Raw genomic sequence first — 27277 nt, forward strand, 5'->3', positions numbered from 1 at the left:
GCGTTCTGCGCCGCCGTGTCAGCGAGCGGCGAGGAATGTGCACGCGCATGTGCTGCAGCTTTTGGAGCGCTCCGAGGCCGCGACGCATCATTCCGGCTCAGCTTGATTGAGTTGCGAATGCGGTGCGTTCAAGCCCGGTAAATTTTTTTTCTCTATCGTTTCCTCGTCGTTCAAAGATGTAGTCGGACGTAAAAAAAAAAAAAGTAGAACCGTAGTTTAAATGAGTTCTGTTTACTGCGCGATTTTGGCGCAAGCCACCATAGCGTAGCGAAAGCACACGCAGGCGCATAGTTGCCCAAACAGTCGTTGACGTCAGGAGCGGTGGGCGGGCTTGATTGTGCGCTTCCGCTAGGAAGAGGACTCCCGACTGTGATCATGGACGAATTCGCTCTGGGCTGATCGGCAGGCTCAACATGGGAGCTTCTGGGGGCCTCCCGTAAGCGCACCTCGTTTTCCTCTGTCGACACGGCCATACCAGGAAAGGCGAACGAGGACAGTAATGGGCGAGCCCATACCGGTGCTTCTAGTCACGGCCAACGTAGGATCCATCTTTGAAGAGGTAAGGAAGGCCTGCGTGCATATTCCCAGCTTCTAGCGCTCCGCTACCGAGCAGCAAGGAAAGGGGAGAAAAAAAAGTTAGACGCTGCACATTTTTTCATGTTGCGAAAGTGCAAAGTAGCGTGTGCTCGCTCCTTCCGTAATGTAACTGCGTGTGTCGCATTGCCGTAATGTATTCCCGGACGAGTTGCACGGATCCCTGCAACCGATCGAACCGCCGCCAGAGCAGCTGCAACTGTCCCTGCGCCAAACGTATTAGCGCTCTGCGGTGGACATGGAGACGGTGTCCACCTGCGTGCAAACGCGCGCGGTGCATGCTCGTCGAAAATGCGGGCAATTAAGTCAGTCCTTGCGCTGTCCGATGTCGGTGGGGCGTCTGATCCCTGTAGAGCAGCACAAATAAATATATGCGACTCAGTCATGCTTGCATCGTTGGAGAGCGTAGCACCGCGCCCCAGATCGCGAGATAAAAATACACTGTTGACGGTCGCACGCGCTGTTGTAATCATCAGATTGGAGAAGCCCGCCAGTGTAACCGGTGACATTACGTTTGGGGCTGATCTTGCACCATCAACGTTGAACTTGCTGTCACATTCGTGGCTTTAACGTCTCGTTGCTGCTTACGAGTATTTAATTGTCAGGAAGGACAGTCATCCGAAACTTTGCTTTGAGAGAATTTCCAGCACTGCATCAGTTTGATCGAGTTTCACACTAGGCACCTGATCGTTTCCTACACACGCTTATGCTCGTTAAGTCTCGGTACTAGAAACGCAAGCGCTAATTGTGCTCCACAATCCATTTGCAGCCTCGGACACTTTTGCCAGGATGGATAGGCGAGTTCCTTCGGGTAGGTTGCTCATGCCATTTTGGGGTAGAGTGTTGGTCATAAACACGTACACTGGCTCTTGCTACATAATGTGCAGACGGTGAAGCAGTATCAGCCCAGTTTCCTGGCCCTTCATTGTCAAGAGGTCGGCGGCAAAAACTACGAGAGGACTATGCCCCATGTTGCCGACTTTATCAGGTGAGAGCCACTGTGTGTCCCAGATTCACTTGAACCTGTGTATTTATATGTGAAAAAATTGAAGTGTATGAATAACTGTCTGAAAAGATTGGTGCACCTATAGAGTTATTTCTCAAGGTTACTCTTTCCCATCATTAACATTGCAATGTAGGTGTGAATAGCACAGCTGGGACATTATGCACATTATAGCATTTATAAAACCACCTATCATGTGACACATTTGCACCAGTGCCCAGTTCAAAACACGTGACAGTTGTCTGATGTCGGGGTTGGGCGGCCATGCTCTCTCATATGGTATTTGTTTGCAAACTGAACTGCTACAAACATTGCAGTTTGCAGGCTGGCTTTGTAACCATGTCTACAAATCCATATGGGTGATTGAAACCTTGATTGAAATTTACTCCACGTTTGGGGATTCCCCTAAATACAGTGTGATATTCACTTTGTTCGCTCTTGGTGTCACTGTTCCTTGTTGCTGGCATCAGAAACCTTGGAAAAGTGAAGGTGTTCAGAGGACAAGGAGCAGCTGGCTAGTTTTCAGAACTTAAAGCACGACATATGTAGGGGTGCATTACAGCCATGGAAGAATAATGGGCTATTCTCCTTTGATTTTAGTACTCTTAAATTGTACATCTTGCATGCTAAGTCCACACAGGGTAGCTTATTCAGTTTTATACAACAATGCAAATATTTGCCTGCTAACCATTTTGCCATCTCACCTGTTGCTGGGTTTGTTAAAGCTTCCTTAGGGCTACCATGTTCATTTATGCAGTTTATCATCAAGTATGAGCGTGGCGCTATATATCGTACAGCTTTTTTTTTGTACACTTGGCATGCCGGAATTGTTCAGTTTTGCGAGTGTCTGTGAGTATTTAAAATTTCTTATTTGCTGCTTGACACTTTATTCTTTTTCATTTTTTTTCTCTATGCATTCGTAAGAGGCAGTGATTGCACATGCTTGATTTTTCATGTTTTAATATAAATATGTTCCAGCACTTGTGAAAGGGAGAAGTCAGAAAGACCACCAAGCAGAGAAATCTGATGATGTTAATATTGAAATAAGGGTGGAATTACTCATTAACCACTGTGCCATTAATCACTGTCCTGTATGCTGATGAATTGCTAGTCTTCTTTTTTTTGTTCAAACTTTGTTACTTTAGCTTATCATAAATAGAGAATACAAAGGGACCCAACAAACATTGTTTATGGGTCCCAAGGAATTATCTTGATAAGACGCCTGTCATATATTGTATTTGTTCCTCTGCTCTTAACATTCAACAGAGGAGCTTTTCCTTTTATTGTTTCTCATCGGATGTGTACAAAGACTTTGGGAACTTTGCTGTTTCATGTATGGGAAAATTTTAGTACTGCTAAGCCCACTTTATTGCAGCCTGAGATGTGCATGTTATTTTGTACAGAACTCTCATGGGCAGCGAGGAGCTCTCAAGCTATTCAGCAGTTCAAGTGTTCTTGGACGAGGACTTCTCTTGTGTAGAAAAATTTACGGTGAGTTCCTTGCTTGAAAACCACTTAACGAGAGAAGGTTTTTCCAGCTGTGTCATATTTAAGCGTATGCTCAGAAGGGCCAAAGATGAAATGGGGATGGAATTGTGTTAGTAAGCCTGATGCGTCTTGCATTATGTACTTAGTCTGCAATGCAGTTGAGATGATTATTACATGGTTGCACATATATTGAAACTCTTCAAAACTAAAATTGAGTGATGGTGTGTCCATGTAATTTGCACGTGAAATAAGTCTGTTGAGAAACGTTGAAATTTCTAAATGTATTTTAAAGTTTTGTGTTTTAAAAATGCACCCCTTTGTTCCAAGAGGAAGTGGGAAAAGCACACCCGTAAGATGGTGAGCAGGATTAAACTCTGCAGTGTATGACAAAAATGTCAAATCTTGTGCTTTCTTTGCCCCCCGTCCCCTTTTCCCATTTCTTTTGCTTCTTAGCCAGCGTTGACATAGCCATTTTTCTGTCGTATATAACCATCCTATTAGGCTATCTTTTCATGGGTGAAAGTTGGAACAGCATCAAAGTACCACCATAATGCTGGTTCTGGTAATGATGGTTGTACTGATTTCTTAAAGAAATGCATTAAACCCTGATAAACTAAACTATTAAAGAAACACTTTGCTGTGGCGTTATCTAACGCGATGTGCAGTTTTCAAACATGCACTCGTATTTAATGTGCACTCGGTTATTGGAATGAAGAAAAAGAGCAGTGTTGATTTCATTGTGGTTTTTGTCATACATGATGTTTTAAACTGTATATGGAGATCACTAGTCTAGCTTGTCTTCTGCAGATATTATTGAAGTTGCTCTGTCAGTTACCCTTTAAAATCACTTACTTGCTCATCTATCTGTACAAAGAGCTTGTGGCATGAAAACTATGCGCAAAGTATGTGAAGAGGTAAAGGGCAACCTTGTCAAATCGTCAGTCAAAACTTAGCAACCCTTATTGGCAGGCATGGTTATTGGAGTTGTGACAGTAGCAAAAATGAACTTCTTATTGCACGAAATTGCAACTGACAGTAGGAAAGACAGAGAGAAGGAAGGAAAAGAAGCATGGTGGAAAACAGCTCAAGGCTGAGAAAGTGCAGTATTAAACACGGATTGAGAGTAATGTGTGTAGGGGGAACAAGGAAAAGAATATTTTATTAAGGCAGTAGTTAGTTGCTTGTCTTGCATGATAGGGTCTGAAAGGCCTTCACGTTAACAACTTTTGTTAGTTTGTGCATGTCATGCTAGGTAGCCCTGATCTACTGCCCTCTTTTTGTGCAGGCTCTGGGAAACTTGTACTTTATCCACCAGTCATTGAAAAACACCCAGATCTGGGACTTTCAAGGTAAGAGGTCTCTTACTGCTTTCTTAGAATTTTTTATCCAGGCTTACTTAAACCCATGTTCCTCCTTCTCTCACACTGCATCACCTCTAGACTGCTGTTTTCGACCAGTCACAGGAAAGGAAGCTCATTCTGGAAACATAGAAAAGGTGTTCACCAAAGAAAAAGTTAAGTTTCCACAGGAACTTTTTCCAGAAGTAAGTCCTTTATTTCACAGTTCTTGGTCTTCTGTGTATGAGCCTGTGTCACTATTCTAAGCTGTTCGGCCATCATCCCATGCAGCAGTATCCTTATTAACATTTGTCTTATCGCGTGCATAGTGTGCAGTGCTATTCCTGCCAACATTCTAAACAAAAAGCTAGATGTAGTTGATTTGATAGTATATATGGTCAGGCAGCATAGTCGAATAGATGAAACATAATTTCTTTTTTTGGAAGAGTTCAATGACCTGAGGATGTCATCATGTACAAAAAACTGTGAAGGTGATTCTACTGTTCACTTGATTTCGCAAATGTATAATGAAAAGTTTGGGAAAAATTGGCTCTAAATGCTGCATTGTTTGAAATAATGAATGCTAATTGATAGTGCCGAGGTTGTCTCACTTGTAACCCTAATTCCACTGGAGAGTATGGCGCTCAGGGTTTTGAGTGGCCCTCTTTCAATAACGTTACCCGTAATATTTGCTGCTAATTGCCACAAAACTGCGCACTAGAAGCCATAGAGTATGGCCCTGCATAGCATACTTTGTGTGGCATAAATGGCTTCATGAGAGCACTCTGGGGCTTCTGTTAGAGAAACCTAAAGCAGCTAAATCTTGTTAGCTTGCCCTTCTTAGTGGCCTAGTTGTATACTAGGTCAGGTCGCAGACTTATAGTGCATGAAATCATGGCATTCAATTTTCTTTCCTGCTTGCAAGGACACTCTTCTCCTGTTTGAGTGTTACATAATGCCTGTTTGTAAACTATTGAACAAGATCTGATCTCTGAAACCTGTGGCTCACTGTGTGCCTCATTTTGTTATCCACTAGAGTGGACGCCGGTGTTTATGCATGACTAATCCCTCTCATTTTGTCTGCTTGATCAGCAGTTAGATGCTATTAAGTGAAGTGATGTACAGTGCCAGCATTTCATTGATGTTGGTAAAGCATACATTTGCATTAGCATTGCTGTGGCTGTGCCTGATCTGGTAGTGGTATAACCGTTTAAAAAATCCTCTGAACCGCTCCTCAGAATGGATGTCAAAGCTGAAGGCAGAACTTGACACAAATGCACTGATCATTTGCTGTTCTAAATGCAATACCAGCACTGCATACCACTTCATTCTGTGCTGTTTCACTGCCTATCAAGCAGACAAAATGAGAGGGATGACTCCTGCACGTGCAGCAGGGTCCTTTCTGGCTGACAGCCTGATGAGCTGCAAACCAAGCCACATGTGTGGAGATACTGAATCTGGTTGGAAATTTTTTGCAGACAGATATCTTATATGGTACTGCTGGTTTTCAGCTATATCTTGTAAAACTGTATAACTTAAACAAACTTTCTTTTTTTTGCAGCCTGTCTTAACTTTTGTAATTCCAGTGTTCTTTGATGATTTATATGACTTGGAAATGCTGCTAAAAAGCTATCTTTTGTTGTGACTTGGGTATTTGTGGCTTATTTAAAGTTGCTCTTGTTATTACTTTTAACTCAGTGCCTTGCCACTGTCAGTTGTGTAAGATGCCACGGTAGCTCATGGAAATTGACCTGAGGATGGTAATTTTTGATGTGAAATAGTGAATCGAAGAAAAAAAAAAACCTCTATGAGGTATATATATGTTAAACAGTAATGGTGAGAAAAAATTAGAATGAAAAACAAAGGAAACGAGTGGAACATAATTTTTCATGTGATTCCAGCATCGAAAGGTTTGTACTAAATAAATGCCCGATTCAGTACGTCATGACCTCTGGTAGTGTCTGCCAGCTGTTGAATAAGTGAACCTTATTGTCTTCAGGTGGCTTCATAGAGAAAAGGTTGCGTTTCTTTGGCATTGCTCAAAGGCATTGTAAGCAAACATCATTTGTAAGGTGCCTCCTTGTGCTGCACCTTCCATGTTCGCATTCATCTGCCTACCAATCTCGGTCGTGGACCACTTGCCTAGCTCTTTTTCTTGTTGCCTTTGTTTTCCCTTTGTGCGCAGTTACTGCTGCTGGGTGCAATTGTCAGTGCACCTTTTTTTTTCATGGCCTTCTCCTGAAAGTTTGCTCCACCATGGCATTGTTTTAGTTCCAGCCCCTCTTCTTTTCTAATAGGTGTTTTTATTGGTAGTGTAATGGTAGGCAGCAATGTATAAAGCCCACATGCTGAACACATTGTATGAGATCTTGCTGCTTTATATGCAATTTGAGAGAGTATTGCCAATGCTGCAACTGGAGAACTGCCACCCTTCCACTATTGCCATGTCGGTTTATTGTTTAATGTGCTTTTTTTCCACTTCCTACTCTATTCTTTATGTGTGCTGATATGTTCACCGTCTGCACTATCTTTTTCATTGTGCCTTCAGAGGCTTTAATGAGGCTAATTTCTGTTTTTTTTATTGAGCTACATCTGAAAATCACATGCAGGCACATGGATTGGCTCTGGGAATGCTTTGCATAAAGAAAAAAAACGATACAGTTGCTGGATGCTGTTCAGTGCTCATTCTTTTCGAATTCTAGTGCTGGTACAATGTGAGTGGGCCGTTTAGCTTGGCCGTATAGCCGAGACATCACTTGCCAAATATACATCTTGAAGTCTGAGGGCAGGCTTGCTTGAAGATCAACTGTAATAAGTAAGCTGAATGGTAATGAGTAAGCTCTGCTCGATGAATTTTTTTCTCTTAGCCTGTAAAGATGTTACACTTGATTAAAAGTTTGGAATGTCCTATTTTCCTTGACGCACATCACTTCTGAATGTAGTCTCTATTTGTGGCGATGTACTTCTGCCCCCAGCACACCAGTATCAGCATGCCATCACAGAGGGATAAGGGCAGCCATTTCGCATCTCTTGCAATGCAGCCCAGACCTCATGCCATTCGATTTTTAGCTCTTCTCCGACGTGTAGAAACATGTGAGGGGTACGCTTTCACATCTGATGAACTGTCCATGGCAAGTGCACTGTTGGTTTTGCCGAGAGCCACTTTAATTCTTCAGTGACGGCATGCAGAAACTTGGGCACTGGTGGTAAAAGTGCATTGCCACTGGTGCAGACTATATTGAAATATAATGTGCTGCTATGAAACTTTAATTTGAATGCAACATCTTGCAGTTCTACATCACAAAAAAACAGTACAGTCCAGAATAGAAGACTTAATGAACATGCTGCATACTAGAACATGCTGCAGCATAAAATGCACCATTAGGTCAGAGCGAAATTGACAAAGAAAGTGGGAGCTTGGAGGAGAGTTGTGCCACTTTGGGGAAGGGAAGGAAGTTTGTCATTTTTACCAGTAGCAGTAATGTTCGGCACTTATCCATTCTACCTGAGACATGGGATCATTACCTATGTGTAAATGATGATGGCTGCCTTGTCTTTCTATGAACCAGTCATTTGTTATAACTAGGGTGTACCATCAGTCATGAAAGAAATCTGCAAGAAATTTTGTGTATATTGTATTACTGTATTCACTGTATTATTATTACTGTGTGTATATTAGTGTAAACTGCAAAGCAGCACCCGCACAGGCATCCACTGAGCATTCTGTGCTGCAAGCAGTCTGTTTGGATTTTTGTTTGTTGCAGTGCAAGTGGTCAAGAAAAGGCTTTATGCGGACTAGGTGGAGCTTGCAAGGCACAGTATTTGACCTAATCAATATCCATCTATTTCACGACGAATCGAACTTCATAGCAATGGAATCTGTGAGTTTAGAAGCACCATTTTATGCTTGTGTTGGCATGGTCTGTATTCAGGTCTTATTCAGTGTGCCTTTTTTTTCTCCCAGTTTCCTTCTTCATACACAAAAAACAGACAAGGGGCTCTTGACTATACCCTGAACAGGTATGCAAAAAATATGACATTCGTACTTGGTTGCACCATCCTATTGCAAAATATAAAAATAATAGTTTCTCACTTCGGTTTGCTACAAAACAATGTTAACCAGCAGGCATCGTAAAGCTGAAAATGGTTGCATGAAGCCCTGCCTTGCTCACAATGCAGGTAGTAATGAAGTTGTAGTGCACTTCTCAGTCTGACTGGACATCTAGCTGGATCCCAAGGTATTTGCAGCTGTACTTGAGTTTGCACATGGCAACTTATTGTTGTAACAGCCTTGTTATGTTGTCTGAAAAATAGTGCTCCTCACTCAAATTAAGACTAGAAGAAGACATTTTACAGTGAAAGCTCGTTAATTCGAACCTCGATAATTCGAATTTTCGGATAATTCGAACTACACCACTTGGTCCGGCCAAGCTCCATAGAGATCTGTGTATAAAAAAGCCCATTAATTTGAAAGCGAGTCGATTCTGCTGCGGATAATTCAAACTACGCGCCGCCGCATCTGGTGCGGCCTGGCACACAACACGTGGCCAAAAAATAAAAAAAGCACCTCCGCATAATTAGAGGTTGCGCACGTCCTAAACGGGGACAGAAGATGGAACCAGATAAAGCCATGGAAGCGGCCAACATGGGCTATCAGCACGGGCCAATCAGGGCGCGACCGTGCCTGACTTCGCCCACTTCTAAAACATGGCCGAGCCTGCTGAAGCGGCCTCTCGCTTCACCACGAACTCGTCGTTGCCGCTACACTATGCCTCATGTTCACAGCAAACAAAAGTCGCACGAAGCTTTCGCTTTGTCTGAAGATGCCCGCAGCACAAAGTTTTAGTGATGAAACGCGCCAGATTTTCAGAATGCTTCTAGAATTTCAAGGCTGCTAGGCTTGGCCACTACACGTCGGTTGACGTCAAGAAGTGCGGGATGTTCAAACAGGTTAACTATTTTGGTTCAGAAAGGGGCCACAAAGAATAATTCGTCCTCTTTGTCCTCATTGAATAAATAAAAGCTTAATTGTAATTGCACAGCTGTTCTTTTCAGCATTTTACTAAGCATATGGAATCATGCCGTTTCTAATCCCTGGTGGCAGCGGTCTGGCGGCAGCCGCCCGTTTTTCGCCATTTGTGGTGCTGCACGGCTGCGGTGCGTCGGCGTTCCGCCGCGCCGCTCAAAAAGGCTTGCACAACCAGACAAGCGCTGGCACTCTGCTAAGTTCACTTCCCCCCCTTGCTAGGGCTAACGTCAAATGGTAAACACACCGTGATGTTATCGCTGCACAGCATCTTGGCGCACTGCCAAGAAATGCGTTCTGGACTGTGACGGTGCGAAACAAAGGGATGCATTAATGCTTTTTTTTTGCAAATTCTTAGGCAAAAATCGGGGGTTGGTGGGTTCATTACGCGAGTAAATACGGTACATATACCATAATGCAAATGGTTCTTGTCAGTTTTTTCAAGGCTATTCGATAATTCGAACATCGGATAATTCAAACCTTTTTCCCGGTCCCGTGAAGTTCGAATTAACGAGCGTTTACTGTAAATGGATCGTAAGACGCATGTTTTTGGTAATAAATTAATACAGAAAGGACCACAACTGGAAAGAAAAGGAAGGTTTCTTCCGAAAGGCTGCATGGTAGCATAATGCATGCAGTGCTAGCTGATCAGCTGTGCCTTCATCAATGCCTGCATCTATTGCGCAAACATAGTATACTAGTGCAGGATTGTACACGTTGAGGGAGTAACTACCATTTCTCTCTATGCTCCACCTCACAAATTGTCTGTAGCACTCTGGAGGCCATGGCTGGCTAGTCCAGTCAGGGTTGCAGGAACACAACCAGTAGTTGCTCAAATCTTTGAAGTGTTGAACTGTGTATTGAATGAACTGGTGTGCCGCCATTTGCAAGCATGGCATTTGCTGAGTTGGCTGAGTCTCCTGCATGCAGCAGCTAGACACCTGGTGCTCTTTCCCTCCCAGTGATGGAGCCACCAGTTGCAGGATGACGTGCTGGGTATGGAGGAACACATTCATGCTACGTGCGCCATTGTGGTAGGCTCAGATCATAGCATCCACACTGCTGCAAATAAGTTGTGAGATGAAATATAGATTACTGGACAGCCACGAATGAGTCTGGGTGCAGTTCTTGGGAACCAAGGGCCAGGTTCCTGCAGTCCCTTCACACCTTTCCACATAACTGATGTGTGAAAAATGTGCTTCAGTTGTACTTTCATGCTAAAAGTAAACAACTCGTGAAGTTGCTGAGTTATCTGGCTATCGCAATATTTTTTCTTTTTCAAAAACTTCCAGTGTGTGTAGTACGTCATCTGTGATTTCATATACATTTCGTCTGTGCTTTCATATCCTAAGATTAAGGATTAGCATCTTTTGTTTCAAGGATCCAGAATGACAAGTACGAAAATGTTCCATTCTTCATCTTTGGAGACTTCAATTTTAGACTTGACACGCAAGCCGTCATAGAGGTGATGTACTTCCCACCTTCCATTCCCTCGTGTTGCTCGACCATGCTACCTGTGGTTTCTTAAAAATACTGCTGGTCATATTCATGTTATGTTTATTTTCTTGGATAAGCATGTCTTTGCAAACAGACATGCTATATGACCCTCAAGGGGACACAAGGATGAAAAAATGAAGATTTTTGTAGAAAAATCAAATTTTTGGTTTTTGCTTGTTTTATTTTGTGCAAGCCTTTCTCTTTCATGTCCAACAATACCAGAGCTGAATATAGAAGCAAAATTACGAAGATCTGCGATGTAAACACGCCAAGTGGCTGAAAAAAAAAATACAATTGAGCTACTTTCATGACAGCAACAAATTTAAATAGCTGTGTTTCCCACCATTGCGGTGCTGCACGCAGGCAAAGGAAGCCTTCTTGTTTCAGACTCATCCTCCGGCAGTTTCGTAGCTCAGAAAAAAGTTAGAAACTAGCATTTTTTTGTGTCCCCAGAAGTTGCATCGCCAGTGTCTCTTTAAATTACTTGGGAGGCATTATTCTTTATCATTTTCATGCAACCTCAGTGCTTGTGCATGACATTATTGTTGTTACCCTCATCGCATCACAATGAGATTTGGTATGGATGTGCTTTGCTGTATGCAGAATGCAGCTATACTATTTTTCTTGCAATTTATGGGGGTTGGGAGTCAATATGTTGTAGCCATTGAGTCCTATCATAAAGGGATATTCTAAAGGTTATTAACTTTTGAAAAATTCTAAAATTTATGGAAACTTTTTTCTCATTGCATAGAAGGAATTGTAGTGAGTAAATTAAGATTTCTCAGAGCTGTCATATATATACTGGTGACAAATAGGTTACCAAAACATTCCTATCTTTCAAATGCATGACTTGCATAAATTGAACCAAGCAAGGTAGGTGAAAATTGACTACAGAATTGAAAAGAACTGGCAAAGATCTATCGACTGTTAACTTTTTACTCACCTGGCACAAATATTAACAAAACTTTTTTGTTATGGAATATGTCCCTTTAAGAATAATTATATTTGTCCTTGCAGAAAATTACAGATAAGGCACCTCCAGTTCAAGTGAAAAGTGCCAAAAATGGAGACGTCATGAAAGTTCTCTTCAGGGATCCCAAGGATGAGAATAAGGTAAAGAAGCGTCCTATGTTATGTCTGACCTCGACTGTAGTCCAACTCTGGTAGAAAGCTGCAGGATGCTGTGGTTACATAAATCACTTTTTGCCGTGATAGCTGTGTCAGGGAGACTCTCCCAAGTTTATGATGTATAGTTGTCATTGTCATTTCAGTGTCGTCTACCATACAAAAACTCATGACATTGCCACTGACCAATGATGGTGATCCAGGGCTGCGGTCTATGCAGCGAGAATGGTGGCCAGCAAAGGTGTGGGTTTGGGCCACACTCAAGCATTGGAAACTTTTTTCCTCCAGCGATCGTCTTGATCTATATTAAATCCGCTGCAAAAATCCAGTTCACCTCATTATAGTAATCATAATGTACTGCAAAACCACATGATGGATTCTGTTAAAATGGATTTGGAAAATTATTTCAGTTTGTGAAACAAGAGGCAGCTTTACGACCATATGGCTGCAGTTCTTGCGCAACTGCAGGGATATTATAGTGCCTCAGCATGTCCAATGGACGAGCGATTCTTTCCACAGTAACTTCACAAGAGGCAGCTTTACGACCATATGGCTGCAGTTCTTGCGCAACTGCAGGGATATTATAGTGCCTCAGCATGTCCAATGGACGAGCGATTCTTTCCACAATAACTTGTCACTCTGCCATAGTCTCTGAGACCATGGAAGGAGCTAGGAGATGAATATTATGCCTCTGATATCTGCTGGCAGTGTACACCATTCTCGCCATTACAGTGTGTGTTGCTGCTTCTTTCTCTTTGATAGCGTTTTTTGTCGGGTGCGTAAAGGAGAGATGTGAGCATGAAGTATTAAGAGCCTACTTCATAAAACAGCATGGCAGTGAGCAATGTGTTAGTATGCCATCACATTGCCTATCTAAAAAGGAGATTGTTTTTCTAGTGGCAATGTGTTAAGTGTACACTGCTTATCTAAAAAGGAGATTGCTTTTTACGAGTGGTGGTTGTGCAGCTAAGATGGGATTGCTTGTATTTTTTTTTTAATCTCATGCTCGGTGCTTCACTATGTTCACAAAATTGCTTGTGCATCCTCTGTATGGTTTGCTGGGATTGTGGTTTTGAATTAAACTATGGTTGTAAAGCTGCCGCGGTGGCTCAGTGGTTATGGTGCTCGACTGCTGACCCGAAAGATGTGGGTATGATCCTGGCCGCGGTGGTCGAATTTCGATGGAGGCGAGATTCTAGAGGCCCGTGTGTGTGATCCCAGTACACATTTAAAGAACCCAATGCGGTCGAAATTTCCGGAGCCCTTCACTACGGCATCCCTTATAGCCCGAGTTGCTTTGGGACATTAAACCCCCATAAACCATAAACTATGGTTGTAAGTCTGGCCTGTCATCTTGTGCACCTTCTTTGTCTGTTGTCTGCATGTTATTTTATTTTTGCTTTTTTTGCCAGCTGGTGATCAAGTTCAGTCATGTACCAATTGGTCCAAATCTCTGCTCTTGTAGAGAGGTAGAGTTCTTGATTAAGTGGTTCTTCAGGGACGCGTGTGTTGCTCCCTTGAGGCTGGCTTCACCAACTTCACCAACTAGCCCGGCTTCACCAACTAGCCCGGCAGCTTGCTCCCATGAGTCCTTTATGTAGCAACTGGGCTGCCACAACAGCTTCCCTTCCTTCAGCCAGTTTGTGCATGCTGCTAGGGATTAATCGTTGAAAGGTTAACGTGCTAACTTGAGCCTAGCTTGTTCAACGCACAGTTGCTTTGTGCTTCGGGATTTGTCTGTTCGACTCTGGCATCAAATGTGCATGTTAGAGCAAAAGAACATGTTGGGCATAATTCTAGCAGTAAGTGCAATGGTGCTTTCCAGGTGGTGCTCACTGTTGAAAGGAAAGTATTTGCTCTTCAAGAGCATGAAGAGGCTTTCTATTGGAATGATGGCAAATGGGCAAGTACTTTTTTTTTATTAGAGAACAAAACTACAAGCATTCAGAAATGCATAAAGTTTCTTCTTAATCTCCCCCCCCCCCCCACCACCACCAAAAAACAAAGGCTGATGAGTACATAGGAGAAGAAAAAGCAAGAACTTTGCCGTGGTGCTCTTTCTTTTGTTGTTGTTTTCCTCTTTTTTCAGCATACTTCTACACTAGTTTTGTCCTTGTGTCTACATATTTTGGTGATAAAGTGCATGGGTCTTTAGAATGGGTCTGGGTTGTGACAAAGGTGCCTTTGTTTTAGTTCTTAGTATAAAGAAACAGTGCATATGAAGAGGCTTGTGGCATTTGATGTTGAGAATAAGATCAGTTAGCCTGTTGTTATTTACTATGGTTGTCGCACTTCTGTAGTTTGTAACTATGTGAAACAGGTCTATTGGGAACTAACATGGGCTTTAGTGCGAAGCCAAATCTTGAGAATGTCTTGGTGTACACTCGTGGCAGTATGAACTTGTTGCTATCTGTTCTGCTAGCAGCGATATCAAAGGAAGTACAGAACAAATTTCACCTTGTGAAACCTCTTTAGGAGAATGGAAGTTATGCCGACAACAAGGAGTTGCAGATGGGATTTTATGTTGTCTTCACATTGGACACACACACCTTATGCACAGCTTCATACTCCTGAAACAGGACAAACCCTTATGTAAAATGTGTGGAAATAAGCTTACAGTAACCGACATTCCTTTGCGTGCACAAAACTTGAGAAAATGAGAAAAAAGCATTTCACACCATTTTGTAGCCAACACATTTCCATACATCTTAGCTCACTTTCAGGAGAAAGTACAGTCGTAGACCCTTCTTGTGTCATCAAGTTCCTTTGAGAAGGGAGTTTCCTAAATAAATTGTAATTTTTTAACACTTTCAGTCCTTTATCTGAACAACAGACATTTCAACAACAGACATTTCTCCCTGTGTTTGGCACATGATAGCCTAAGCCACTTTTGCACGAAGCCAACAAACAAACATTTGAGTACTCTTACGACAGATAAAATGTTTTTGTGGAAACTGTTAAGCTTCATATGAACACTTACCGATGCAATATACTTTTGTAGTAGTGCTGAGCATAATATGTGCTGGAATATGCCACATTATATTTATAAATCCCTGTGGCAATCAATCTGTTGCCCTTGTTTTGGTTATTAGCAGGAGTGAAATTTTTGATAAATGACATTAAGTAATAATTTGATTAATGCATGGCAAAAAGAGCTGCAGTCAAACCTCGTGTATAGTGAACACGTAAAAAATCGTAAAATAGTTTGACATAGCCAAAATTTATAATATAAAATTTTGTCAAACGCACGCAAGAGCAGCACAATTTAGTCAGTGAAAGGATGGCAACTTGGCCGATGCTTACTAAAGAAACGAGGGAGACCTCTTCCGAAGTTTCAGCTCCATTTCAAAGATGCTCGCAGTGATTCCGGAGGCAGCAAAAAACCAAGTGCCAGTTCAGTTGGCTTCTTCACAGAGCACCGCAAGCGCACGACGGCCGCAGCAAAGTGCTAGTTAGAGTGGCTTCCCCTCATTACAGCCACGCCACATGGAAAATGGCACGTCAGGGCGAAAGTTATCACCGTTCTCACTGCCTCTGTCACAGCTGACTTGAGCACAGGATGATTGCTACAAGACCACATCTGTCCACGCGGCTGCTTCCTGGTGCAAAAGGCGGGAACGCATGCTGACCGCCTGACTTCAGACCTTCTTCTTCCTCGTCTTGTCTTCCATGACGCTGTAGGCGAGTGTGAGATGAGAACACTAGTAGTGCAAGATAAAGCGTGAGCTTTGGCACGAACACTTGTTGCACCACAACCAGTCACTTGTGTAGTGTGGAAGCTTGCCGGCTGTCAGCCAAGCAGGCACCGCTTGGCTCCAGAGAGTTCGATATATCCACTTTAGGGCCAACCGCGTGTGACATATAAAGTGAAAATTCCATGTGTTTATTATAAATATTTAGGGAGAGTTCGATGTAGCCAAAAATTCATACTACTCCTGTTTGCTATATTGAGGTTTGATTGTAGTGTAATCCTTACCTAGGAATCCATCCATAGTACACGTGTGCATTCATTCTTGAATGTTTTCTAGATGGAAAAACCTATACAGTAGCATGCATGTGCCCAGAGTTTTTTTTTTTTTTTCTGCCTTGTTTTCACAGCTCCAAGAGCATGACAAGGAACCGAGTCTGTTCAAGGATCGCCTTTTTGAATTTGACATTGCCTTCCCACCGAGGTGAGTTGTGCATGTGGCATTGGATCATGAACACACCACGTGTTTGTGTGTGATGTGCAGCTATCCATTCAAAGAGGAGTCCTCGGGGCCCCGCAGCTACATGCGCACGCGTTGCCCTGCCTGGTGCGACCGCATTTTGCTCAGCAAATCGGCCAAGGCTCTAGTGTACACTGTAAGGAACAACTATACTCCTTGCTTCTTCATTTTCTTGCACTCCTTGCTGCTTTAGTTATACGAAATGCACTGATTTTACATGAAAGTACTGCAGTCTGCTTTGAAAACTGCACTCCTGTAAAGCAGCATAGCTATGCAGCACATTAATCAGTTCAGTAATCCCTCGTTATAATGAAATCGCTTTACTCGAAATATCGCTTTATTCGAAATTTTATCCGGTCCCGACCCGAACGCATGCATTTTAAGCCGCATTACTCGAAGCGCACGAACAGCTTGACCCGCTTAGAGCGAAGTGGCGAGCGGAGGCATCGCTGCCGCGGCGGCGACCCTTTTGCGCATGCAGTGTCAGATTAATACCGCCAACGAATTAGCCTCATGCAGGCACAGAGCAGGCCACGAAAGTACCAAACTTACGACCGATGACCTGCCTAGTAATGAGTATCAAGCGAGGGCCGAGTGCCCCCAGCTGTTTACAGCGGAGCGAACGCAAGCGTGCCCGAATCGGTCGCCATCGCATCGCTGGTGTCCCCCGTGATAGGATCCAAACAAAAATTAAATTTTCGTGATGCTTTGGGATACCAGAAAACCGCGGTCTCTTGGATGCCGAAAAGTGGCCAAAAGACCGCGGGCAGACTTGCGCCGTAGCATTCCATGGGGTCGCGCGGTAAGCAAAATTTTACTGCTCTAAAGAACACTTCTGGCACTGAAACGTGCCAAAAAGTACAAAAGAAGTGTCCCTCCGATTATGAGCCCATTCACACTTGCGAGTCGCGAGCGAGGTGAGTTTTCGGCAACGAACTGAGCTGCTCCCAGGCTGCCGTGGTCGTCGCTAAGCCTAACCGTTTCACATCGGCCAAAGCAAACGACACACTCCAAAGTGCGCAAACAACGCCATTCCCGAGAGTTTTCGCTTCAGACGAAAAGGCGACCCGCAGGTCGCGCTTCCAAGCGTGAACAACGGTGTTGTCGAGCTGCTGCCTGGTCGCACGCCCTTTGCCGTTTTCGACACGAGGAGCTACGTTTAATAAATCGGGAAGACAACTTTGGGGAAGCCGGTCTAGATATTTGCTTTCAGCTCGCCATAATCAGCCTGCATCGCAATAAAATACCGCCACTAGCTTCGTTGCACTTTTGACGGTGCAAATCGACCGATAACTTGCCGAAAACATGAGAAATCCGAGCGTCACCAGCGGCGAGTCAGGCTGTCAACATGGCGGGTCAACGCAACCACATTGTTTTCCCGGCAATGTTCTCGAGCCGGTCATGCTCGATTTGCGCCATCCGACTAGACAAACGGTCTAAATGCATGGTAGGGTCATTGAATTTTGTTCCTAGACATCTGTCAACAGTGCGGACGCGACGCTGTGCGTACACCGCCACTCGAACCGTAGAATTAGCACAGTCTTGTCGACAACGGTGCGCCAAAAAACTTATTTGCAAACTTCACAGCTGCACGCCTCAGGAGAAAAACTGCCCAGTAATCATGCGAAGCTCCCACTGCAAAACCATTCAGTTTTCATGATCGTGCTGCGTACCCACAATGAGCGGCTAATCGTTTTTTGAGCACAACCAACACAACCTCAAACTCGAGCCATGGCTTTCCATGACCCCCCCCCCCAACTGTGAAAGCGATCACTGCCTTCGAAATGCCCCGAAATACCCCCATAAAAGCTTCGCGATTCGAAATACCCCAAAGGTTGAATGCATGGGCGGCGACTACGGCCTCGTGCAATGCTTGGTCAGATTAGAGCAGGGGTTGCACGCGCATGGTAAGAACTTGAAACAGCCAAAGCTCACTGCATTTTTTTGCACCTGAATAAAGTTTGGCTTCACTGAATACATTGTATTTTGACTTCCTCGCCGTTGCGGTGCAATTAAAGCTCGACTGCTTTAGATTTTCTCGGGTGGTCGCTTATATCAAATTACCGCTTATAACGAATTTTTTCGCCGTCCCGCTGACTTCGTTATAACGAGGGATTACTGTATGATGTGGCTGTAGGTTTTACCATCTCTCCAATGTTAATGTGTACCCATTCACGAATGCCTGTCATTTCTTGTTTGCATCTGCTTGCATTGCCTTAGTTTATGCAAAAACCGTATCTGTGGAGCTCATAGTTGTACAAGGCTATTCTTTCTATAATGGGACCGTAAAAGAGTGCCTATTTTCTGGAAAGTTATGCTCTGTGCCTAAGCATCAGTTATATTTATGTACGCTGCTTTAAGCATGCCTTAATGAAGTAGCAAAGGTTTTGTTGTGCAATTGATGTTGTGGCTGAACCAGTATTCCTCTGTCAGTGTCTGTGGGAAAGAGGTGTGTTTGCCTTGCTCTTGTGGCACAGGGCCCTGAAGAAGGCGGCAAGGCGTCGGTGGTGTACCACATAATGGGGCCCAACGTATGCATGGGTGACCACAAGGTAAGCGCTGGCTGCCGCTGGAGGAGCAGCTCGGCCGACTGCAGTGGCGATTGTCTTCTCTTGTGTTGCAGCCTGTGGTGCTGTGGTTCCGCATGGTCCCTGCCGCAGGTACGTGTCCCCCGGGCTGTGTTGCTAAAGGCGAGGCGCGCAAGGGTGCCAGCCCGCACCGGTCCTCAAGGTTGCTTAGGGGCTGCCCGGCTGGGTGCCGCCTCCTGTGACTGCTTCCCACTTGTGCATGGCTCCCCCGTTCTGTTGTGCATGATGTAAGTGGATGTCCCCTCCCCCTTTTTATTTCTCTCACTGGCTGCCAGGTGCTGCATGTTGAAAGGGAGGAGCTCTCCTTTTTGTGAGACCTTCCCGATTTACCTTTGTTTTTTTATTAATGATGGTTTTGTTGAGCCTGTCTTGAGTTCATTGCCAGCCTCATAGCTGCAGATAGCCTGACTACATTTTTGTTTCTCTCTCCCTTTTCAGCATTGTGTTTGCTTTAAGCGTGGTAGTCGGAGTTTTTCATCGTGTCTAGGTGCATGAGGCCTCTAGTCAACAACCCAGTCAGAACAGGTTTGACATGCCCTTTTCTGTTGGTGAGTTCCTGATTTCTACTCCCTCTGTTCACTGCAGTGTCTGGTTAAGCAGCTGTGCACTTAGTCGCAAAAGCCAAGCCCATAGGGCTGCTGCTACTGTTGCACAAGAGCTTATACCAGACATTACAATGTTTTTAATGTCATGTGAAAGCAGCCATGTTGCTTGTCAAGTTTCTGTTTGAACTATGCCTTTAGCCTTCATTGTCTGGTCTCCAGCTTCAAGCACATTTTAACGCAGTTTCATTTTTTTATTTGTAGCACTAGTAGACGTGACCTTGTGTGCAGAAGAAATTTGGGATGTTGAGGTGGATTCTTATGTCACATTTTAAAAATAACAGCTGTGCTGTGTGCCCGTATTTACAGTAAAACCTCGATAATGCAAATTTGGATAATTAAAAATTTCTGATTCCTGATAATTCGAAGAATTTCTATGGTCCCATAATTTCTGATGTAAATTTGACCGGATAATTCGAAGCAGCGTATGTTTTGCTTCCCCCCCCCCCCCCCCCCCCTCCTCCTCCTGCAAGATGGCGGCACTTTGGCTTCCCTTTTGGGACGCTTCTTCATAGAGGAAGGAAAACTCTCGAGAGGCCCTAGCTATCCGAGCTGCACGCCAGAAAGTGTGCTGGAAGTCACGCGCTTTCGCCAGGGCTGCTGGAATATTTGGCCGCTGGCGCAGCCAATAGTAACGCTGGGCGCAGCAGCGTCGTCTGCTGCATTGTTTGCTGCGCAAGCGCGTTGAGACGGTGGCCAAATAGGGGGTACGCAGGGGGGAGCCGGCTTCAAAAAATGTGACGTAATCGCCTCTCCCGAGTTCTTTCCTTCCTCCATGGTAGTTGGTGTTTAGGTTCCAAATCTTCAAACAGGCTGGCTTAGGTGTTGTAGTAAATTAAAATACGCATCATAGATTAATTTCAGTTTTCTTTAGTACCTCACGTGACCCGAACTCCAACTACACGTCACAGCCATCGTTCGGTTGATGAAACTGAAACAGTGTGAGAAAATAAATTCAAGCATAAATCAGTTAGTGGTCGTAGGTGAATACCATGTGGTGAGCCATGCATTCTAATGTCTAACGCATCACTTGAAAGAAGAAAACATGCAACTAAAATTAGGTGTCGATGGCCTTTAAAAATGTGACGTAACTGCCTCTCGAGAGTTCTTTCCTTCCTCCATGCTTCCTCCACTCCAGAAAATTCAAATTACCTCGTTGTCGCAATCTCTGGAGGGAGGAGGGAAGAGTTGCTTGGCCGCCGCCGGCCACGCAACGCAACGCTGGCTCCGTCGTTTCCCCCCGTTTGTGCGTTCGTGAACCGAGCACGCAGCGCAGACCTTGGCAGCGTGCCAAGATGCTGTGCGGCGATAACATCATGTGTGTTAATCTTTTGACTGGAGCTCCAGGGGGGGGGGTTCGGGGATCTTGGCAGACTGGTGTGCGCCCTTGACATCAGCGTCGGTGGCTTGTGGTTGCATGCATAGGGGAATACGTGGGTAACGTGGGAGTGCTTTCATTTTCTTTTTTTTTTGCCGGTTCAGATATAACGAACGGATTTTCCGATTTTCTCAGTATCGTTATAAGTGGATTGCATTGTATTCGAGCACTTGCTTGCGAGCTGTCTCGCGTGGCTCTCAGCATGTGCTGGGCAAACATGGAGGCGTGATTGGTTTTTGAGCATCAATTGTGGGCTACGTGGCACTGGGCTTGCTGATTGAAAGGAATGTCACTAACATTGAAAGCTTTCACACATTCCTCATGTTAAAATTATTCTAGAACTAGTTTTTTTTTTGCTTTTGCTTAGTGGAGTGATAACAAGAGCAAACCTCATTAAGTTTAGGGATCAAGATTTTTCAGTCTGGCTTTCTGTGCTCTTCTCACAACAGAGGAACGAGTTCAGAGAACTAGGAAGGGTGTCGAGAGTGTGGATTCTCTCTGTTAATTATTCAGTGCACCACACTTTTTACAATGCTCAGGTTTGCTAGCTACACAATGGGAGCATATAATGAAGTCTTACCCTGCACTGTCTATGGATAATTTCTGGCATGAGCATCCCAACAACATTTCAACAGCTGATCTTTGCATTGGATGGGTTAACTTGAATGGAAGTGCCCCTGCCTTCTCTACTTTGCCTGGCCAGTGGATATGGTTGAATGTTGTGTGCTATTTAATTATGCTGCCTACTTGATTGGTTCTGAGGAGGAATAGGCATGATTCAGCCACATGATTGAACCTTTTCAGTTGTGCATACACACTTCTATCATTGACCTCATTGCAGTGCTTAGCAGGTTGGGTTCTTTTTACCTACTCCCCAAGATGAAGAGTGGAACATTGTTTATTATTTTTTAACATGTAATTAGCCAATCTGTTGTAATACCACTTATGCCATTACTTGAGACCTGATAACAAGAGTATGGTTTGATGCAATGCAGTAGACTTTATTTACTTCTGAATACTATAGAAGGCTTTGGATAAATGCTTCTCTTAAGAGTGGCTTGAATACTGCACAGGTTATTTCAGGGAAGCAAAGAAGACCCATCTCAGGGCTGGCCACTCAAGGGCCAGCTGTGGTGTATGAGCCATTGTGCTGGTACACACTGTAACTGGGACATGGGTGATGCATCAAGTTGGATATAAGTCTCGAGGAGTTTTGGAGTGTACAACACACTGTCTGTGTCAGTGTACAGGCATCCTGATGTTTTGGCTGCCCGGTTCCTGCTCAAAGCAATAATTTCCTCCTTATTTCTCGTGCAATTTGTGGACAGAAATTTATCAATATTCATTAATACAGAAAGTAAAAAAGCTGAACTACACTCCTTGACTAAGCGGGCCAAGGCTGAGGCATCTAGTCGTTTTGTTGGCACATGTTGCCTCCTCTGTGTGCAATAGTTAAAAATAAGCATTGCAACAATTTGTTGTGCTCATTAAAGCATGGGTATGTAGCTCAAACAAAGCACTCCTAGGTGTCACATCTGAGACCTGTAGGGTCTCACAGCTTTTGGAGGACACCTTGCTGTTCCTTTCTCTCTTTTCTTTAATACCTTGAGGGTACTATTCCTTGCTCTTTTGGTTTCATTTATCCTAAAGAGATCACCTGGGAGTCTGCAAGTTTTGGAACAGACCTTTCCGCATGCATTTCTAAGCGTAGATGCATGGCTGTTGAGCTCGTGGCCTTATGATGCTTATATTTGGTAGTTTTGGTGAAGCCTATTGTTTTGCCACACAATATGCGCATGTTTTCCTGTAACAGAGCCATGCCAGAAGCCTGCCCTGGAGGAAGCAGCCACCCGCTACATTCAGGTCAAGGTTCCAGGCTCACCTGTGCGCATCTTCCGAGAAACCACCGTGTGAATTCGACACTCGATAGCATGACACCCTCACCCTTTGTTAGCACATCTGTGAAATGGCTGCAATGCCAAAATTGTTTGCAAAGACTCTGTGCAAGGTGCTGCTGGAATGACCTTATGTTGGAGCCATCTTAAGTTCAGATCTGATATTACTTGTGCCAGTCTGCTAATTCGTAACTCCTGCCTTGTAGCATTGAAAGTGGTTGTAATGCTACACATTTTATGCCGGTTTTAGTGCCACGTTTTGATGTGGGACAGTTTATTGTTCTTTTTAATTCTTGACGTGCACCTTTAATTACGAAAACGCAAACACATATACACACACAGAGTTATATACACATGAATATAATATATATATATCTATAATGCCACCCTGCATCTGCACAACTGCTTTTGTTCAAGCATATGTTCCACATGCAGTGCAGTTAGCATTGCCTTTTTCCCTGTTTTTTTTTTTTTTTCTATTGAGAACAGGCACAGGTTCTGTGGGGCATACATTACCTGCACACCTAATGGGTATATGACATGGAAAGCAGTGTCTGGCAGGGTCTGTTAAAGCATGCCATTTTTCTGCAGCATTTTTCACCATTGTGGAGACTACATCAGGTTTCCCCCCACTTTTTTTTTTCCCTTCTGCACAGGAGTATACAAAGTCATTCTACAATCTCCCGAAGTCTCGTTTATTGTAGGAAGGCTGGTGTTAAGCCTCTCCCTCAGGGCCCTTTGAGATTATGCGTGTATTATCACCGATTCCCAGTTCACTTATTTACTATTTATGACCCATTTGTTGTGCCAAAATTGTTTTGTGTGCATGTGGCCTTGTGTTGTGCAATGTTTGTACGGTTGATCCAGTTGTGCTACACCCCATTGCAGGTGATATCCCCTCGTTATTTAATGCGGTGACGCGCGTTGGGCGTCGCGACTGCCGGCCGCCGCGTCGCACAGTGTTACACAGTGCAGTGTTCCGTCCAGTGGTCTCGAGGGCCGCGCCGTGATGCTGTACGATCGTCACAAAGTCAAGTTATGTTTTTAGCGTTGTTGCATATGTGCACATTTGTCGGTAGTTTCTAAGCATCGACTTCTTGGTCGTCACCTGCCATCTTCGGTCCGATCGCAATAAATGGTGCAATCCCTTCTTTGCGTTCGTGCATTTTTTATCCTTGAGTCGCGCGCCACTGATGGCCCGTGCTACTCGGGTTTCGAGTAACCGAAACACGCCCTGCATGTTCGCACGCGGAAGGTCATGCTGAGAAGGCAGCTGCACGGTTTCGTTTCCACCTCAAATACACAGGTGGATAAAGCTGCGCGCCCGTTCAAGGCAGCAGAAAAAAAACTAACGTGCAATGCATGCTTAGTAACACGTTAATCAGTATACTGCGCGTTCGGAAAATATTGTGAAACGCTACAATATGTTTGTAAACAAGCAAGTACCGGCCGCCACGTGAGGGTCGAAGAAGAAGCAGAAAACGTGATGCGGGGGGTGCGCGAGCCAGTGGCGCGGCCGATTACCTGCGCGTGAATTTCGCTTCGAAGAGGACGTCTTGTTGCAGTTCGTCGCTTGGGCGAAATTCTACGCAGCGCTCGATCGAAACGACGACAGCAGAACTCGAGTAATTTACAATCTCCGTCATCCCCTGCTGGATCGATTCTTCTCCCGTTACTCTCGGCTTTCCCGTTTCGAATCGGGTTTTGGCAAGGCGTAAGTTTTGGCTGCTGCTCGTGGTCAAACGGCGAGAGAAGCATTGGCTGCTTGTTCGACGTTTTCGTCAGTTAGTGAGCATTTGAGCAAATAACAAGGGCACTGTAGTGGACCTTTAGTCAACAGCTTTAGTTTCAGCTTGCAGTAAAGGAGTGCCATGTCGAACGGAGGCGCAATTTTCAACAACGAACTCGGCCCCCGTGAGCATGAGGCTCCGCAGTTGATTGTGGAAGATGGGGAATCAATAGCGTCTGCCGAGATGGACAGCGACATCAAAATCCCTTTCGATGATGGAAGGGTCAAGAAGAAGGCTAAAAGGCCGTCTAAGCTGATTGCCACTGGGGATGTGAGTCCAGTACTGCCAGCAGCCATCAGAACGCACCCGCAGTACCGCAAAAATAGCCGGAGGCCTAGGAATGGTCACGGACGAGGACAGCCCAAGAAAGGTGAGGTTCTCTGTGGACATAGCCTGACGCATTGTAATACCAGTATGTGCATAGGGTGTTGTGGAAACTGTTGAAATTGCGACCTTTCGGTAGCGTCGGCGCTCCTGAGGCATGTAAATATAAACATGGCGGCTATCCAGCAAGTTTTTTTTTTTTTTGTTTCCTACTGTAAAGCGTGCGTGTTCTGTTTCTAGTGTTCGCACTGTGGTGAGGCTGCCGGAGCTTTCCCATCCGCAACATGTGAGGAGCGGACACAAATACGCTTGAATAAAGAAGGTTTCCTGTTCCGACTTCCTAACCACCCGGCGGTTGCACGGGCAGCCTACCCGAGGTTGCAGTGTAGTTTTGTTGCTGGGTGGTTAAATTTTAGTACATTTGAGATCGCACTCTTGTAACACTGCTGATTCTTGGGCTAGTTGGTACTGTTCACTCATAATGGCAAAGCCTTTAGCGCAAAAAAACGAGGACGTGAGAGGAAGACGGGACAGCGCTTGTAACACCTAGGAAAATTTCTATAGATGGTTGGGGCATTGTAGCGAGCATTTTTTTTTTTTTTTGTGATCACGGGGCTAAAATGAAATGTGCAAACAAACAGCACTCGGGGCATATTTAGTGCTCACTGCGCTTTCGAATTCGCAGGCGGTGCAGGCGGAAAGGGAACTTGGGGCAAGCCTGGGAGCGAAATTTCGCTCGAGGACGATGACATTTCAGCTGCCGACGTCCGGGACCCAAACTATGACTCGGACAACCAGGTAACAGCGGCAGTCTCAGTCATTTGCCTCGCACCACGACTGGCTCCGACGTGCGTGTTATGTTTTGAGTCTAGCTGCGTTACCGTTGTTTCGAAGGGACAGAAATTCACTTTTACTGGCCTATTAGTGCCTTCCTGTGCCTTCGAAATCACCAAATTGCCCACTGGCGAGAGCATCAGTTTTTAATAGTTATTGAGCTGCAAAATGAGCGCGAGTTTACCTTTTGCAGGAGAACTGCGAGTTTGAGTCCATAACACCCGAACTTACGGAGGATGAGTTTGAAAAAACTGTCTACCCTTTGTTGCTGGAGTACTTTGAACATGGAGACACCAATGAGGTTGTTGTGAGTATCTTTAAATGCGGTTTTTGTTAGCCAATGAGAAATGTTTTATCTGGACAGATATCTGCAGAATTGAGCATTAATGGCGTTTCATTCTGGGCCAGGGCCAGTTTTTTTTTTTTTGTAGGCTCTGCGTTTTTGCACCTTTCAAGAAACATGGATGGGACGTAAATTTAAAAATGACATGTCAGTTATGTGTGTCATTTTGCACTTGCATCCATCCTGTTCATGTTTCTTGAAAAGTGCAAAATTACAAGAAGTCAGGCTTGTGTATGCTTTTGTGGTGCATTTGTTTCCTTATTTGCAAATATATTTCTAGTTGTTTATTGATGAATTTATGCTGAAGCTGCAACTGGGCCATGAGGCGTGTGGAGGAGGGCTCAGAGTTAATATTAACCACCTGGTGTTAAAAATTGTTCTGAAGGCAGCAAATCCAAACATGAGATAGGCATTGAGCTTGCTCTATGTCCATGCTTGCTTTGCTTGGTCTTGTGTTTGGTTTCTCTGCATTCTGTATGATGCTTCCTCAGGTGGATAACTATTTGTGCATGTACGAGTGTGCATTCAAATCATAATACAGAGGTGTTTCTCAATTTGTCTATATTTAAAATAAGGCCCCTACAGCCAGAACCAAATGTGTCTTCAGCATATTTGTTGTCGTTTGACCTTTGGCTTGGATAGAGCGGTCAAAAGGTAATCAGTTCACTTGTGTTAGCTCCTTCGAAATGGCTTCTTGTTTTCTGAAAATTGCAGGTTTTCAACATTTGTGATAAGAAAGAAGTGGCATTTTTTGGTTTCAGAAATGTCTGAAAAAAAAAAGTGTTTAAAGGAGTGGGGGACACAATATTTTTCGGAGAGTGTATTTGCTCTGTAATGATGCGTACAACATTAGTAAACGTGGATCACCATGTGGAATTTGTTATCACTTAATAAATAATTTGTGAAGGACTTTTTTTTCCCCTGTAGTTTCAGTTGCCAGATAATGTTTGTGACGTCACAAGCAAGTATAAGATCACGTGAAGCATACAAAAACTGCAATATAACCACTGCTTCGTCATTCATTCAGACTCTTGCGCTAAACAGCTCCAGAAGGCGAAATGACAACAAGTGAACTAAGAGCTATTGCTGTTTTGTATGCCTCCGTGATCTGTTTCTTATTTGTGACATTGCAACCATCTTCCGTCTGGTGAAACTGAAGCCGAAACTGCATGAAAGAATAAATTCAGTTATAAGTTAGGTGCTGAGCATTTACGAATTTTACGTGATGCTTCATATTTACTAATG

The 27277-nt window shown here is 44.2% G+C and overlaps 2 protein-coding genes across 5 annotated transcripts in view; both read left to right on the forward strand.

Moving 5' to 3' along the window:
• The first annotated feature begins 12 nt into the window (after positions 1–12).
• 5PtaseI (inositol polyphosphate-5-phosphatase A) lies at positions 13–23892 on the forward strand. 4 transcript variants are annotated; one of them, XR_013310069.1, is made up of 17 exons: positions 13–559; positions 1364–1405; positions 1482–1582; positions 3001–3088; positions 4371–4434; positions 4525–4628; positions 8187–8303; positions 8387–8442; positions 10829–10913; positions 11963–12058; positions 13896–13973; positions 16169–16242; positions 16303–16414; positions 18756–18830; positions 18902–18938; positions 19305–19414; positions 22660–22797. XR_013310069.1 is itself a non-coding variant. In XM_077644823.1 (16 exons), the coding sequence occupies exons 1-16, from the start codon at positions 500–502 to the stop codon at positions 22758–22760; spliced, it is 1290 nt and encodes a 429-aa protein (XP_077500949.1). In that variant the 5' UTR covers positions 13–499; the 3' UTR covers positions 22761–23892. The 4 variants fall into 4 exon arrangements, 2 of the variants coding, with proteins under 2 accessions (XP_077500949.1, XP_077500942.1); XR_013310060.1 differs by lacking the exon at positions 18902–18938 and adding an exon at positions 18939–19093; XM_077644823.1 differs by lacking the exon at positions 19305–19414 and having other exon boundaries at positions 22660–23892.
• Positions 23883–27277, forward strand: part of Pdcd4 (Programmed cell death 4) — a 23877-nt gene continuing 20482 nt past the window's right edge. The window contains exons 1-3 of the mRNA XM_077644802.1: positions 23883–24901; positions 25541–25653; positions 25883–25996. Coding sequence (XP_077500928.1) covers positions 24613–24901; positions 25541–25653; positions 25883–25996 — 516 coding nt within the window. The 5' untranslated portion in view covers positions 23883–24612. The remainder of the gene's footprint in view (positions 24902–25540; positions 25654–25882; positions 25997–27277) is intronic.

The sequence above is a fragment of the Amblyomma americanum genome, chromosome 1, assembly GCF_052857255.1.
Source record: "Amblyomma americanum isolate KBUSLIRL-KWMA chromosome 1, ASM5285725v1, whole genome shotgun sequence".
Taxonomy (NCBI): Eukaryota; Metazoa; Arthropoda; class Arachnida; order Ixodida; family Ixodidae; genus Amblyomma; species Amblyomma americanum.

What these genes read in the sequence shown, in the direction of transcription:
- 5PtaseI (XM_077644816.1), top strand. Translation starts at nt 500, where the DNA reads ATGGGCGAGCCCATACCGGTGCTTCTAGTCACGGCCAACGTAGGATCC. An exon ending in TAGGATCCATCTTTGAAGAG is followed by an intron (nt 560 to 1,363) that starts GTAAGGAAGGCC and finishes ATCCATTTGCAG; the next exon opens with CCTCGGACACTTTTGCCAGG. An exon ending in CCAGATCTGGGACTTTCAAG is followed by an intron (nt 4,435 to 4,524) that starts GTAAGAGGTCTC and finishes CATCACCTCTAG; the next exon opens with ACTGCTGTTTTCGACCAGTC.